Here is a 14,041-nt window from a genome sequence, read left to right as displayed (position 1 = left end):
CAGGCTCCTTCTGTGCCTGCCTGCAGATGGCCGCTCCTCCTACCCCTGGGAAACAGGAACAGGGACAGTGCGGGGCACCATCTGGGTGCTCCGTGGGCATTCACCCATCCACCCTCCAAACCGCCCCCCCACCCCACCCCTCCCCGTGAGGTAGGAAGCTTGCCCGAGGCCACGCAGCTGGTAACCAGTGTCAGGATTCAAACCCAGGCACCCGCCCCCAGAAACCCGAACCAGGAGCACGACTGAGGTCTGAAGGGCACAGCGGGCGTGGTCCTCAGAGGCCACCTCCTCCAGCGCCTGCATTTCCCAGCAGGCAGAGCAGATCCACAGGGAAGAGATCTGTCCAAGGGCACTCGATGGTCTGGTGGGCCCTGGACTCCTAGGAAGTCGGAGCTGCCGAGCTGTGATGGGCACACCCGGATTGTCTTAGCAGCGTCCCTGCCAGCCCCCACTTAGAGGTCACCAGGCGTGCGATGCCAACCCCAGTCCTTCTCCATCTGTTTCCTCCTCCGCCCCCCACTGCCCTACCCAAGCCTCCAGCTGCACCCCCAGCTCCCCCCTCTGATACTGCCCTGCTGCCTGCTGCCCCTCCCTCCGCCACAACCCTCTCCCACTAGACGGGGGAGCTTTCTGTTGGAATCGGGGCCTCCCACAGCTCCCTGTTTGCCCCGAGGTCGGAGACCTGAGCAGCCTGGGGGACGTGGGACTGTGGGCAGTAAGCTTTTTATAGGCAGAGCTGGCCGCCGGCTCGCTGTTTCTTCAGGAACATGGAAATAAATGTGTCACATACACCTCAGCCGGCCCGCTGACTGCCGGTGCCCGAGACGTTTGGAAGATGTGAACGCTCTAGGGGGAAGAAGAGGAGGAAGGGATTGTTTTTCTGCCTATCGTGTTCAGGACGATTAAATAAATCTTCAGGTTAAAAAAAAAAAAAAAAAAAGATGGAGAAGAAGAAAAGAGAAAGAAGTCTCTTTTCTGCCCCCTCTGCTGGGGCGGGGCTTTCACGTTGGGAGAAGCGGGTTATGTTCAGCCCCTTGTCTCCCCCCCCCCCCCTCGCCACCCTGGCCCTCCCCGGGGGTGGTGGAGCCATCGCCTCATGTTCCGTGGCCGTCCTGCCTGGAATATTAGATTTTCCATGATCCAGCCTGGCCTCCGGCCCACTTACAACCACTTGGCCCCGTCCGCCTGCGTGGAGGCACTTTCTGGATCCAAGTCGCCCGCTCCAGGTCCAGCTTTCTCCAGATCCATTGTCCTGATTGCTTAGGTGCCTTTGAAAATATGCTGCGACCCCCCTCACACTTCCTTTGGATATTAAAGAAAGAAAAAAACAATGTTCCTTGGTTCCTACGACTCTGGGATGCTATACAGGGTTTTCCAAGTTGGAAAAACTAAAGCTAAGTTTAAAAAAATATGCATATTTTTTAAAATTCTGGCTTTTGTTCTGCCAAGGAAGTTCTGCTGAAGGTCACAGCCCTAGCTGCAGGGCACGGGTTCCCTGAGACTCTCCATCCTTCCACCTGCTCCCAGGTGGGGCGTGTGTTCTGAGCCTGGGGCCAGCGCACCGTTGGAAATGCCCACCCCACGGAGAGCCAGGAAGGGGGAGGGCCCTGCGAGGTGGTTCCAGCTCTAAGGAGACATCTCCTGGTTGGGCTCCTGGACAGCTCGTTCCCCAGGACGGGCTGAACACCGGGAGTGAGCAGAAGAGACGCCCACCGCCAGAATCCGTGTTGCCTCGCCCATGCAACAGGCTGTCTTAAAAAAGGAACACACAGCCCTAACTGGAGACCAGTTGACTCTCTACAAATGGTCTTAACCAGCCCGGTGTGCTGGTTTCTCAGCCGGTAGGTTGGTTTAAAGCAGCTAATTAGGAGTAGACGGCCGCCGATGCCTGGCGTAGAAACTTCCACAGAAGGAAGAAGTGACAGCTCCCAGCCTGGCGGCGAGGAATCTGGAGCAGCAGGTGCCCGTGCTCGGAAACCACGGAGCGGGCACCATCGTCCCCACTGCGCTCGCTGCTGTGTGGCGTCAGTGGATGAAGAGGCTCCAGGGCCCAGAAACGGTTCCTTGCACCTGCAGGTGTCAGTTCTGCGGGAAGGCCAGGCGGCATGGGGCAGTTGAGCTCCCATTGAGAGAGTTTTCGGCCAAACCAGCAACCCCAGGCAGGTCTGCAACGAGGCCGCTGGGTCCCCCCCAGGGCCTGCCTTCCCCACCTGGGGCCCTGCCTTCTCCTCTAACAAGGCTGCTGCTGGTCAGATGGACTTTGGGGACAGTCTCGGCAAAGCTGTACCTTGCCAGGGGCTGCGGGTGGGGGAGGCTTCCAGAACCCGCTGTGGTCACATCATAACCTTCTTTGCTGGTGTGTATTTAGGGCGAACAAGGGGTTCCAGGTGTGTCAGGAGATGCCGGATTCCAAGGAGACAAGGTAATTGCAGCAGATTCTTACACACACCCCCCCCCATCTTCTCCCTCCCCACAATCCTGTTCCTCTCTTCCTGCTGCCTGCCCAGGGCCCATCATAGCCCAGGACCTACCTTGAGCTCATTTCCTTCTAAACAGCCTTGTATTCCCTGCCCTCACCCACCCTCACCTCAGCATCTCTTCCCTGGACTTTACAGGCCTCCTGAATGATCCCTGCCACTGCTTCTCCCCTTTCCGTCTGCCTCACTGTGCTCACAAACGCTCCACGGCTCCCTATTGCTCCCAGAGTGAATGCCTGGCTCCCAGGACCCCAGTGAGTGGGCACCCTGACACTTTCATATCCCTCATCCGTACAGCCCTGTGCTCGGCCCCCCTGAGCTGCCCCCTGCTTCTCTAGGCTTTCAACACACGCTGACTTGCCTGGCACACCCTCTGCCCGGCCTCTGCTAGCCCAACCCTGCCCCCTCCCTCAGGACCTGCTCTGATGCCATTCTCTCCATCTGCTGGGGGTGTGGCCGCTTGATTTTCTCAGTGGCCTGAGCAGCCTGTCTGCCCCTCACCCGCTGCAGCGCCTCTCTCCCCTGGTTGATGGGACGTGTGCTCGGCTCCCTGGCAGCCAGTATGTCCCCGGGCTGCCCCGGCACAGCTGGGCCCAGGCTCCTGCCCAGAAGAGTGGACAGTGAGGGCATGTGTGAGTGAGTGAGTGAGTGAGTGAGTAGCTGGCCTTCTAACTGATGAACTGGGGCGGCCTGCCCAGGCCAGCTCCTCTGTGCCTGTGTCCCGTACCATGTGGCCGCATCTGGACCTCACCCTGTCACTCAATGAGGCCCAGATGTTGGCCGGCTCTCCCTCTTCCCCTTCCCTCTCTCCTGGCTGGCCTACCCTGACCCAGCCTGGATGTCTCTGGGTTGCCAGACACGCAGGCCTGGCTGCTGCTTTCTCCTGCCGGGCTCCAGTCCTCAGACTTCCCTGCTGGGGCCCCAGGGTCCCAAGGTCCAGGAATTCTGGTGAGGACGGGCCGTCCCACCTTTGCACGCCTGCGGCCCCGCCCTCAGGGGCGCAGAGCTAGTACATTTCCCTGCAAGGAGGGGACGTGAGGGCAAAGCCCATCTTCCTCAGAGGCGGCTGCTCTCCCGGCCTCTGCCTGGCCAGGCAGCTGTTCACCTGGCTGTTCCCGGTCCTCACTAATCCCGGCCCGCTCTGGGTCTTTTCCAGGGCAGCCAGGGATTGCCAGGGTTCCCAGGCACACGGGGGAAGCCAGGGCCTCTGGTAAGTACCTTCTCTTCTGAGACCCCCAAACCTCACCCCCCCCAAAAGGTCATCCAGGACCTCACTTCCTCCTGCCGCAGCCCTGGGTGATGAGCAGGGCGAGGCAGGGATGGAGATTCTCCCATTCCACAGATGGGGACACTGAGGCCCAGAGGGTAGGAACTTACCCAGCATCATAGACAGGCCTCCGTCACTGGCCAGCATCTTGGGCTCCCGATATCTTGTGAATAGTAGTAACATAATTAATAATAGCAGTAGGTGTCATTTATTTACTGAATATCACTGAATGTCAGATACTTCTAATAACCCCAGGGGTTATAGGATTATTCTTGCTCCCATTTTACAGATGGGTAAACTGGGGTTTCACAAGGTGAAACGACTTGCCCTGGATCCCATGGCTAGAAGGTGTAGGAGGCGGGGTTTGAACAGTAACAGCTCCTAGTTATCTAGGCAGATTTCATTTGTATACTCCTGAGCTTTCCAACCGCCTGCAGCCAGCGGGACAGCTCAAAAGGTCAGGAAAAAGTGAGCCCTCACTTACCCCTGCCTGCCCACCCCCTTCCCATAATCTCTTCTCTTCCCCAGGGCAAAGCTGGAGATAAAGGATCCCTTGGGTTTCCTGGGCCCCCAGGGCCTGAGGTATGTGATGCCCTATTTCTCTGTATCTGACTGCAAGTGGGACGGGATATTGTCCTTGGCAAACCAAAACCCCGAGGCAGGGAGCTACTTGTCTGAGGTCACACAGCAAAGGAGAGACTGGGCTGAGAATAGAAATTCCGAGGTAGGTGACCCTTTCTGCCTCTGCCCTCGGTCAGTGGCAAGTGGGACAGAAGCTGGCCTTCAGGTAGCTTTGCAGCCACCTTTACAGTTTTGGAAAAAAAAATACCAGGTGGGTCCTCTGAGCTCTGCTGCCTGAACCCTTACTAGGAGCTCTGCACATTCTCTCCCATCCGTGCCCTGGGACCTCTCCAGCCGCTCACAGCTGCCCTGCACCAGTTCAGGGCTCAGAGCTCCCTGGTCTGAGGAGTGAGAAACCACTGCGAAATTCTGGCATGTGAGCGGAGAATGAGAAACAATGCAGGATGGTTTAGCTATTAACATAATAATTCCAGTCCTGGAAGCAGAACCCTGAGAGTGTCCCTCTGATCCCTGTGAGAATTAGCATAGGTATGCTAGACATTCCTCATGAGATGGAGAGAGGCGGCTGGGTGAGCTCTGCTTGCCCCCCTCTCTCTGCTTTGGGGACTCGCTCTGCAGAGCAGGGTGAGCAGTGCCAGAGCCGTTGTCTGTTCAGGATCAACAGCGCCCCTGTCCTCTGCTGGTCTCCACCAACCCCCGGCCGGAGTCCCACCCGCCCTCAACTCCCTGGCCCGGGGCTTGCTCCTCTGCCAGGTCTCAGAGACAAAAGTCTGGCTCTGCCCGGTTCCCCAGACCCTTCCAAAGATCACTCCCAGCAACGCCGGATGGATGAGGGAGTGTTTCCTGAAAGCTACAAGTTCTGACTTTCCACTGTTTTGACGTTGGCCGTGACACCGTCCTATCTTTAGACAAATGGAGTTGGCCTCCCTTCGTGGCCCCGATTCCTTCCCCTGGTCACGGTGGAAAAAGACTCTTCCTCCCCGGTTTTCCCCGCAGCCCGGCCAGTGCGGCTGGAAAGCGAGCTCCCTCCCAGTTACTAGGCTCCACCTCGGGCCAGGAGGCTGAGGAGCAGCATCTCTGGGGTGAGAACTTGATGCGCCACCAGGACGTGAGGGAGGCATTCCTGCCACTGAGGACAGGGAGCTCCAGCGCAGGCAGGGGACCTCCTCAGGGTCCCCGTTTCTGCAGGAGGAAGGTCTGCCTGGGCTCCCTCGCGGGGCCCTGGAAGCCACCGGGGTCTGCCTCTCGCGTTGGGTTCTGTTTGGGTTGGCTGACTCAGAAGAGGGCTCTGCTCCACCGAAGACAGGAGCTGATGAGCCTGTCAGCGCCTCCCCGGGCCTTTCCGCCTTTCCGGGGACCATGGCGGGAGCTGCAGCTCCCCAGCCCCCATCGGTGGTCTCTCTCCCTCGTTAGTGGGCCCGATCCATGTGGGCACGGGAGCCTGGTCTGTGTCCCCGCGGCCACGTTCTCCCCGGAGATGGCCCACCTCAGGCAGACTTGTTTTCCTGGGAGCCGGGAGCCCACATCCTTCTGGACGCAGACTTGTCTTGAGGTCTTGTCAGGCAGCAGGCGCTGAGCGAAGCCTTGCTTACGTTATTCCCTTCAGGGCTCAGAACAGCCCCGTAGGGCGGGAGTTAGTGGTCACCATTTTGCAGACTAGGAAGCTGAGGCCCAGAGCGGCTCAGGAACTGGCCTGGTCTCCTGTGTGGGTGGAGTTGGTGGCTAAGGAGGGAGCCCCTCATTTTGAAGAAAGAAAAAAGAAAAGTGGGACTTCAGCTACCTATGTTAGCTCTAAACTCAAGACCATTCTTGCCTTGGCCGGTGACAAGGGTGACAGGATGGCTGAGCTGCCGTGGAACAGGGATTGCCAAAACCTCAAGGGAAGGAGGAAAAGAAAAGCCACCGCATGAAGGCAAGAAGGCAGGAGGCATTTTGACTGCAGGGGTTCCTATGAGAAAAGCTTTCTTTGGTTTCTAGCCGGCAGGACAGTGAGGGAGGAGGGAGGCTGGCCCGGAAGTGAGTGGGGTCCTCAGCTGAATTAACAGAGTCATTACACCTAAAGCAAAGGAGGAGGGAAGGTGGGCATCCTGCTCCCTGTCAGAGAGAAACTTTCACGGTCCAGTCATCCACCTGGAAGGGCTGGTCTGGAGGCAGGGAGCCCCCATGGAGGGAGTGGGAGTCTGACACGCCTGGCCAGGATGTGGTGGGAGGGGCCCAGAGCAGTCAGATCCGTGCCTTTCACGCTGTTCAATGTCACTGAAGGGTCCCTGCAGGGTCCCTGCAGCCAGAAATGACATTTCTCAGAGCAGGAGGGGGCCGGCTCTAGGCCCCGGCGCATGCAGGCTGAGGACTTGAAAAATTCTGGGGTAGGCACCCTGCATGTGCCTACGTCCCTGCATTCTTTCCTTTCCTCTCCTCAGCAGCCCTCGGAGGAGGCGTAGGGCTGCTACCGCCTTCCCTGCTTTAGAATCGAAATCAGGGCAGTGAGCTGCGCTGCCCGGGTCACGCCCACACAGGGTGGGCCACAAACCAGGTGGGCACCCCCAGGACCTACGCTCTTAGCACTTCTCTTCACAGTCCCCATGGGTGACCCCTGCTCTCTGCCTCCCCCCCACCCCCCCAGGGATTCCCGGGAGACATCGGCCCCCCTGGGGACAACGGCCCAGAAGGTGTGAAGGTGAGTCCCCGCCACGGGCGGCTCCGCTGAGGAAGCTAATAGTTCTGGGATGGGGATGGAGGTGCCACCTCAGTGACCTCGTTTCGTTCTCTTCTCCCAGGGGAAGCCTGGAGCTCGAGGCCTGCCGGGACCCCCTGGGCAGCTGGGGCCCGAGGTGAGACCATCTGGCCCTGCCCCTGCCCCTGCCCATCCTCCCCCAGCCCCCCTGGCCCACTCCTGTGTCCTGCAGGCCTTGGGCGCACCCTTCAGCTCGTTCCTGACGGCCCTGCTCTGCGGCCTGTCTAGGTGCCTTCTCTGCCCTGGCCTGCCCGATGGGCCACCCCTTCACTCCGCTGCACGCCCCCTGCACCCACTGCACCCGCCTGCCCTGGCGTTTCTTCCTCGGAGCCGCTGCCCCTGCGCCTGCTCAGGGTGGCACAGTTTCTTGGGCATTGATAGCGGAGGGTAGGCATTGTTGGCTCCATCGTACACGTGAGGCCTATGACTCACGGGAGTGAGGAGACCGCCCGGTCCTGTGGTTAGTGGCCGGCAGGGCTGGGATTCAAAGCCAGGTCTGCTGGCGGCCCAAAGCCCACGGGTGCCATGACATAGACCCTGTGCGTCCTCAGAGAAGCACGTGACTCGCACAGCTAGTACGTGGCAGAGATCTGCTGATGAAGGGGATGGACACGGTCCCTGGAAGTCCACTGAGCACCAGCTGGACGCTGTGCACACTCAGGCAGGCCCACATTTTGCCCGAGGACCCGGGGACACGGCCCTGGTAGGGGTGCGGGCGGCCAGACTCAGCGCGCCCACAGGCAGGCATCCAGTGGCTTTGGGAGCAGCCACATGAGGCTGCTTTCCTGGAATTGGGACGGGGCGGGGGGGGGGGGGGGGTGAGCTGTAAAGGGGGCCCTTGGTCAGGCCTGGCAGGCCAGAGGGATGGTTTGGAGGCTGCCTGTGCCTGCGGGAAGGCCTGGAGAGGCTCCACGGGCCACAAGTGGGAAGCGGGGGGCGGGTAGAGAAGAGAAAAAATGGCCCAAGAAAACCCTGGATATGCCTGCCCCTTGCTCATGCTTCATCGATTCACTCATCCACTCCTACAGCTCCTCTCGTGGCCTCCTCTTCCTCCTTCTGTTCATACCCACGGGGGCACCCCCGTTCTGAGCGATATTGGGGGTGGCTTTACGGAAGCACAAAAGATCCTCCCTGTCCTCCAGGAACGTAATTTAAGCCAGTCATTATACTTCGGGGTGATGCACCATTTTACAGATGGGGAAACTGAGGCACCGTGAGGCTAAGGTCTTGCCAGCAAGTAAACGGCAGAGCTCAGAATAGAACCCATAGCTCCGAGCTGCCGTCGGGGCTCTGCTCCCACAGCACAGGATGGCCCTGTGCTGTGGGAGCAGAGCACGGGCCTGAACCCAGGCGATCACATCGGAGGACACCGAGGGCCACATCCACGTGGAAGGCCCCGTTGACCCGGCCTCTAGGCCATGGCCTGTGGGCCGTTTCTCTTAGTCCTGAAGGACTCTCTTCTGTGCACCCCTTTCCCTTTTTATAGGACAGGTTTTCTAAGAGCCCCCCCTGCGTTAACTTTCTACTTTTCCCTCTCTCTTGCCTCCCGACCCCAGGGAGATGAGGGCCCCATGGGACCGCCTGGCGCCCCAGGCTTGGAGGTGAGTGTTGCTGGCGGGGGTTTTGTTGGCGTTGAGCCTGCTGTGCACAGTTGGGAACGTTTGGGTAGGGATCCGAGAGAAGTCATGGATGGGAGCCTGGGCCAGCGAGGGGGGGACAGGACAGACCTTAAAGGAGAGAGACGAGAGGGGACATTGACTTCCGCCCCCGCCCACCTACTGGGTGTTGGTGCTTTTTGCCTCTTTTCGCATTCGAGTCTTCCACGAGAGAGGCACCCACCACTTTTCTTAGTTTCACTGGAGGCTGGCGAGGCTCAGACTGAGGGGCTTAGCGTCTCACAGCCAGGAAGCGGATGCCCTGCCTGGAACCTAACCCTGCATCCTCTGTTTTTCCGGAAGGCGCTTGTCCTGCCTCCCTGCCCCCCATCCCTGCAACTGACAAATCAGCAGTTCACAAATACTTTGGTCTGGGACCTCTTGACACTCTTTTTTAAAATATATATATATTTTATTGATTTTTAACAGAGAGAAAGGGAGAGAGATAGAGAGCTAGAAACGTCGATTAGGGAGAAACATTGACCAGCTGCCTCTTGCACACCCCCTACCGGGGATGTGCCCGCAACCAAGGTACATGCCCTTGACCGGAATCATACCTGGGACCTTTCAGTCCGCAGACCGACGCTCTACCACTGAGCCAAACCGGCTTCGGCCCTCTTGACACTCTTAAACTCTATGGAGGGAACCCAAAACGCTTTTCTTTCTGTGGGTTACATCTAGCAATGCTGGCCATCAAACCTGAGAGATTTGAAATGTGTCACTCCATCTAAAATTAATAATGAACCCACTTCATGACCACAGAAATACTAGTTTAGCGAAAAAATAGCCATATTTTTCCAAACCAAAATAATCCCGTGGGAAGAGTGGCATCATTTTACTCTCTTTGGCGTCTCTGCATTCAATCTGACCATCCCACACGTCACGTAGCCTCTGGAAACCGCCACTGAGGCTCATGAGAGCGTAAGCGACACAGGCAGATGACACCTTAGTCCTGTTATGAAGACGGTTTGACCACAGGGATCGCTGAGGGGGTCTCAGGGACCCGCAGGCGCCTCCAGGCCACCCTGGCAGGACCCATCCCCCTGGGCCCTTGCTCTCCTGTCCAGGTCCCTCCACTTTTCCTGGCTCCTTGAAGCAGGTGTCATCTCCTCATTTATAAACTAGGTCAGCCAGAGAAGGGAGACTTCCTCAAGGTCACACAGCTTTCCTGCTTTCTCCGGACAGCCTGCTGACATGGGGCTCTGCATCCCTGCCCCCACCCCGGGCACCGTGGCCCTCCCGCCCCGGTGCCAGGGCCTGGGATCAGCCGTGCCGCCCCACTGGGCTCCCATTACTCATCTCTTTCTGTTGCAGGGTCAGCCTGGCAGGAAAGGGTTTCCGGGGAGGCCCGGCCCTGATGGCTTGAAGGTGAGGGGGCTTGGAAGTGACAAGGCTGAGGACCGGGAGGGGGAGACGCCTGGGAAGGAGAAGAGAGAGAGGAAGTCAACATACAAAGCCCCAGGGCGAACCCTGACTCTGTGGCCAGTTGTGGTGTGGGGATGGGGGTGGGGAAGAGTTCCCTGTTTATCACCAAGTGTTGGTCATCCAAGGACAAGGGACAGCATCTGAACGTCCTGCAGTGGGATGCTCCAGTGATGGGACACAGCGCAGCCACCAGGGACGGAGTGGTGGGACTGTGCTCACAGGAAGTGCCTGTGGGGGTGGTGGGGGGAGGCAGGTATGAATCGGTGCCTTACGGTCTGAGCCGGGGTAGGGGCCAGGTGCACTGTGCTCCTGGGTACTCAGAGCAGAGGCTGGCATGTGGGCAGGTTACCTCCGGGCACTGAGATTCCAGATTTCCTCCTCCTCTGGGCCTCTGTGTGTCCCCATATATGCCATAAGTATGTAATACATTTGTTTATGGTTTTGTTTTAAGTTATGAAGACAGAACTAGCCTGGGTGGGACAGTGATGACCCTCATTCAGCAGAGGGGCAGCCTCACTCCACGGCTTTCCAGGGACTCCCCTGGGGGCTGGATCGTCCTGGCCGTCAGGGACAGGGACCGTGGACCACGTGTATAGCTGGCACATTTACAGAGGATTAGCGCCAAGCGGGGGCCAGGGCGGGGGGCAGGCAGGTTGTCCACATTCTCTCCCGTGTCCTCCCTCGCCCCCCCAGGGGAAATGGCCCACATGTCCGCCTGGCCCCTCTGGTGCCATGAGCTGAGGTCTGAGGGAGGAGCCGGGGGAGGATGAGGCTGGGCCCGGGATTGCAATGAGCCACATCCATCTGTGAGCCAAAGTCCTGCCCGCTGAGGTCTCGACCGGGCTCCCTCTGATACCAGTTGGGTTTCTGCGGTGGGAGCGATGACATAGCCCAGGTGCTGCTGGTGCTGGCGGAATGAGGGTTTCAATCAGACAGACATATGGTCCAGCTCTAGCCCCACTTCCTGCTGGCTGTACGACCCCCAGCAGCTCCCTTCCCCGCACTTCCGTTCCCACCCCCACAAAACGCAGTGGGCTGATGCAGGGCCCATTAGCATGCCGAGGAGGCCGCCGAGGGCCACTCAGAGCACATGGGTGACTGGGTCCTCTCCAGGGCCACGGGGTCTGTCCCCATGTCCCTTTGTCCCTGCCATTTGTTTGGAGCCTCCGAGGCCAGGCTCTGGCGATGAGGCTGCCTGTCCATCCCCACCAGCAGTGACTAAGGCGGGTCAGGGGGGTGGGGGGCTCTCAGGAGGCCTGAACTCCCCCCGCTCGTCCCAAGTGACCCTCCTCTGTTTCTCCGCAGGGGGAGCCGGGCAACCCTGGACGGCCGGGGCCCGTGGGTGAGCAGGTGAGTCCGCCCTGGTCTCTGAGCAGAACGGCTCTGTACTGAGCACTTATGCCATGCCAAGCCCCATGCACCCCACCTTCAGTCCCTTCCCAGCCCCAGAGGTGGGTCTACTCATCTCCCTCTTTCGCTGATGTGGACGCTGGTTCTCAGGGAGGGGGAGTCTGATTGAGAGCCATGAGTCCCAGTCACAACGGCTGCTCCCCACGGCCTGCCTCTGCGGGTGTCTCTGAGCCATTTGCCCGAAGGGGTGACGTGACCTGGCTCCCAGAACATGAAACCTGGAAGAGCCCTTCCACAATTGCTGCCTGCACTCAACTTTCAGACGGCCAGCAGAGAAGCGTAGCCATTTGCCAGGGGCTCTTGGTCAGGCACCCCTAAATCCTAGAGCGAGTGAAATTCAAAGCCGGGGCTCTGGCTTAGCTGGGAAGCCAGGCCAAGCAAGGTCTGAAGAAGGAGGTTCGAGAACCACGGCCTTCATTCACTATCAAGGTCTTGGGCCTTGGAGAGACGCAGCTCTGGTAGCTGGGTGAGCAGACGGGGTGGGGGGTAGTGGGAGTCCCCTCCACTCCTTTAAGGAAGGACCCGTCCCCCACCCCCTGTGAGGAGGAGTGATGTGGGGACCCAGAAGAATCTGCCTCCACCGAGCACCATCGATGGATGGCGTGAGAATCGGGCACCATGGCTCCCTCAGGCTACATCTGTTGGGGCGGAGGGGGGGAGGAATTGGAGCAGGGGCAGGACTGGGTTTTTTGAAACGCTTCCCATGTCATTTGAGCGCATTCTGCGGGAAGCCCGGGAGTTTGGAAGGGCTGCTGTGGCCTGGACGTATTTCCTGATCAAGGAGAAGAAGAAAAAGAAAGGCAACCGGATCAGCAAATTTAATTTCATAGTTATGCTGATGGCAGGGCCCTCGGGAAATAGACACTCAGAGCCCTAGAATGTCCGTGTTCCTTGTGCCTCGGACCCGCGTAGCAGGCTGGTGGCGCTCATAGGCCCCTTCTCGGAGTAGGTTTAAATGCAGAAAATACAAGGCAAAGGGTTACAAGGGAAATCGATCCTATCCAACGACAGTTATGAAAACATGTCCAAATGTGACCTACTCATAGCTATGCTTCTTTATTAGTAATGAGATCTAGCATCAAGTCTAAGAATGGCCTCAATTTCGAAGGGGTGACAAGACTTGATACATCTTGAAGCGTCTGCAGTGATATGACATGTCAGTGTCTGTGACAGTTTCGGAGTCACAGTATGGGCTACATTTGTTGGGCACCTGTTCGGTATGAGGCTCTAAGGCAAACACGTTCTACACCGTCACCTGCAATTCCGCCAGCAGCCCTCCCTCAGGCAGGAGGTGTCATTGCCCCATTTTGTGTGTGAGGCTCTGAGGAGCAACTTGCCCAAGATCTCGCAGGCAGTAACAATCCTGTCCCAGCGAGGGCCCGCCCTCAGACCTGCGGGTTCCCGAGACCTGCGTGCGAGAGAGACTGGAAAACCCTGGACCTCTCGCCTTCCAGTAACTACTTAGAGGGCAGCCGGCTTGCCAGGCCCTGTCCTAGGTACTGGGGACACCCCGATGATTCCAAGGCATGGGCCTTGCCTTAGAGAGGCTCTGGAGGGGGTGGCGGGGTGCAGGGAGAAGGGGGGGCAGGCATGGAAACATCTAATTCTGTGATGCCTGGTCCAGAAGAGGACCCACAGCTGTCCTCCTAGTTGCCTCCCCAGCACATAGCGGAATGTCCCGTGAGAGGAGGGAGGGAAGGAGAACAACTCCCATAGCAGACAGTGGCCCTTCCTCTGTAGACACTGAGGACCAGGCCAGCTCCTCCCCAAAAAAAGACTCAGATCCTGCCCATGCAGTGCCCACCGTAGGTGACAATACCACCTCCTCCCCATGCCCTCCGCCAGCCCGAGAGGAGCCAGTGGGCCTGTGCTGTCAGAGCGCTTCTCCACCCGGCTGCAAGGTGGAAGCCCTGGGCCTCTGGCACTGCCCCACCCTCACCCCCTCCGCCCACCCCCCAGCCTCAGCCCCAGCTGCAGGACGGGCCTGCCAGGGTGTCCCGGACAGTGCCCCAGGGAGGTCGCCGAGGTGGGGCAGGGTAACGGGGCGCTTGCTGTATGGCCCTTATTCATTAGGATCCTGTTTGGCTTCTTGTTTGAGGTTTATGACCTGCCTGCCTTCCAGGGCCCAACAACCCATAAATTTAAAGTAGCTATGAAATTTCTCCTTCCCGGGCCAGCCGGGCCGAGGCCTCCGAACAAAGCTGCTTTTCTTCCCTGCCCTCCGCATCCTCCACACGTCTGACGGCTCCCTGGTGGGGAGCTCAGGCCTCTGTCTTCACCCCGTGCCCTTTGAGAACGGGTTAGAATGGGACGGGAGGGACCTCACGTGTATTGAGACGCTGTGGTTCGCCCGGGGCCCACAAACCTGAAGATTCGACGACAATGACATCGATAGTGCTAGGTGCCAGCCGTTGTTATTAATATTGCTATCCATCCCCTGAAAATGCTCTGATTTATTTATTTATTTATTTTTTAAGCACGTTGTTGCAGA

The 14,041-nt window shown here is 58.7% G+C and overlaps 1 protein-coding gene across 3 annotated transcripts in view; it reads left to right on the top strand.

Moving 5' to 3' along the window:
- Nucleotides 1-14,041, top strand: part of COL27A1 (collagen type XXVII alpha 1 chain) — a 121,550-nt gene that overhangs the window by 63,019 nt on the left and 44,490 nt on the right. For all 3 annotated transcript variants that reach the window (XR_004983408.2, XM_036412031.2, XM_036412029.2), the window contains exons 17-24: nucleotides 2,369-2,422; nucleotides 3,634-3,687; nucleotides 4,273-4,326; nucleotides 6,950-7,003; nucleotides 7,104-7,157; nucleotides 8,617-8,661; nucleotides 10,030-10,083; nucleotides 11,446-11,490. Coding sequence is in view for 2 of the 3 variants with exons in the window: in XM_036412031.2 (XP_036267924.1) it covers nucleotides 2,369-2,422; nucleotides 3,634-3,687; nucleotides 4,273-4,326; nucleotides 6,950-7,003; nucleotides 7,104-7,157; nucleotides 8,617-8,661; nucleotides 10,030-10,083; nucleotides 11,446-11,490 (414 nt within the window). In the remaining variant the exon portion in view is untranslated. The remainder of the gene's footprint in view (nucleotides 1-2,368; nucleotides 2,423-3,633; nucleotides 3,688-4,272; nucleotides 4,327-6,949; nucleotides 7,004-7,103; nucleotides 7,158-8,616; nucleotides 8,662-10,029; nucleotides 10,084-11,445; nucleotides 11,491-14,041) is intronic.

The sequence above is a fragment of the Pipistrellus kuhlii genome, unplaced genomic scaffold (assembly GCF_014108245.1).
Source record: "Pipistrellus kuhlii isolate mPipKuh1 unplaced genomic scaffold, mPipKuh1.p scaffold_m20_p_43, whole genome shotgun sequence".
Classification (NCBI taxonomy): domain Eukaryota; kingdom Metazoa; phylum Chordata; class Mammalia; order Chiroptera; family Vespertilionidae; genus Pipistrellus; species Pipistrellus kuhlii.
Note: the sequence above shows the minus strand (reverse complement) of the source record. Positions and strands in the feature narration are given on the sequence as shown.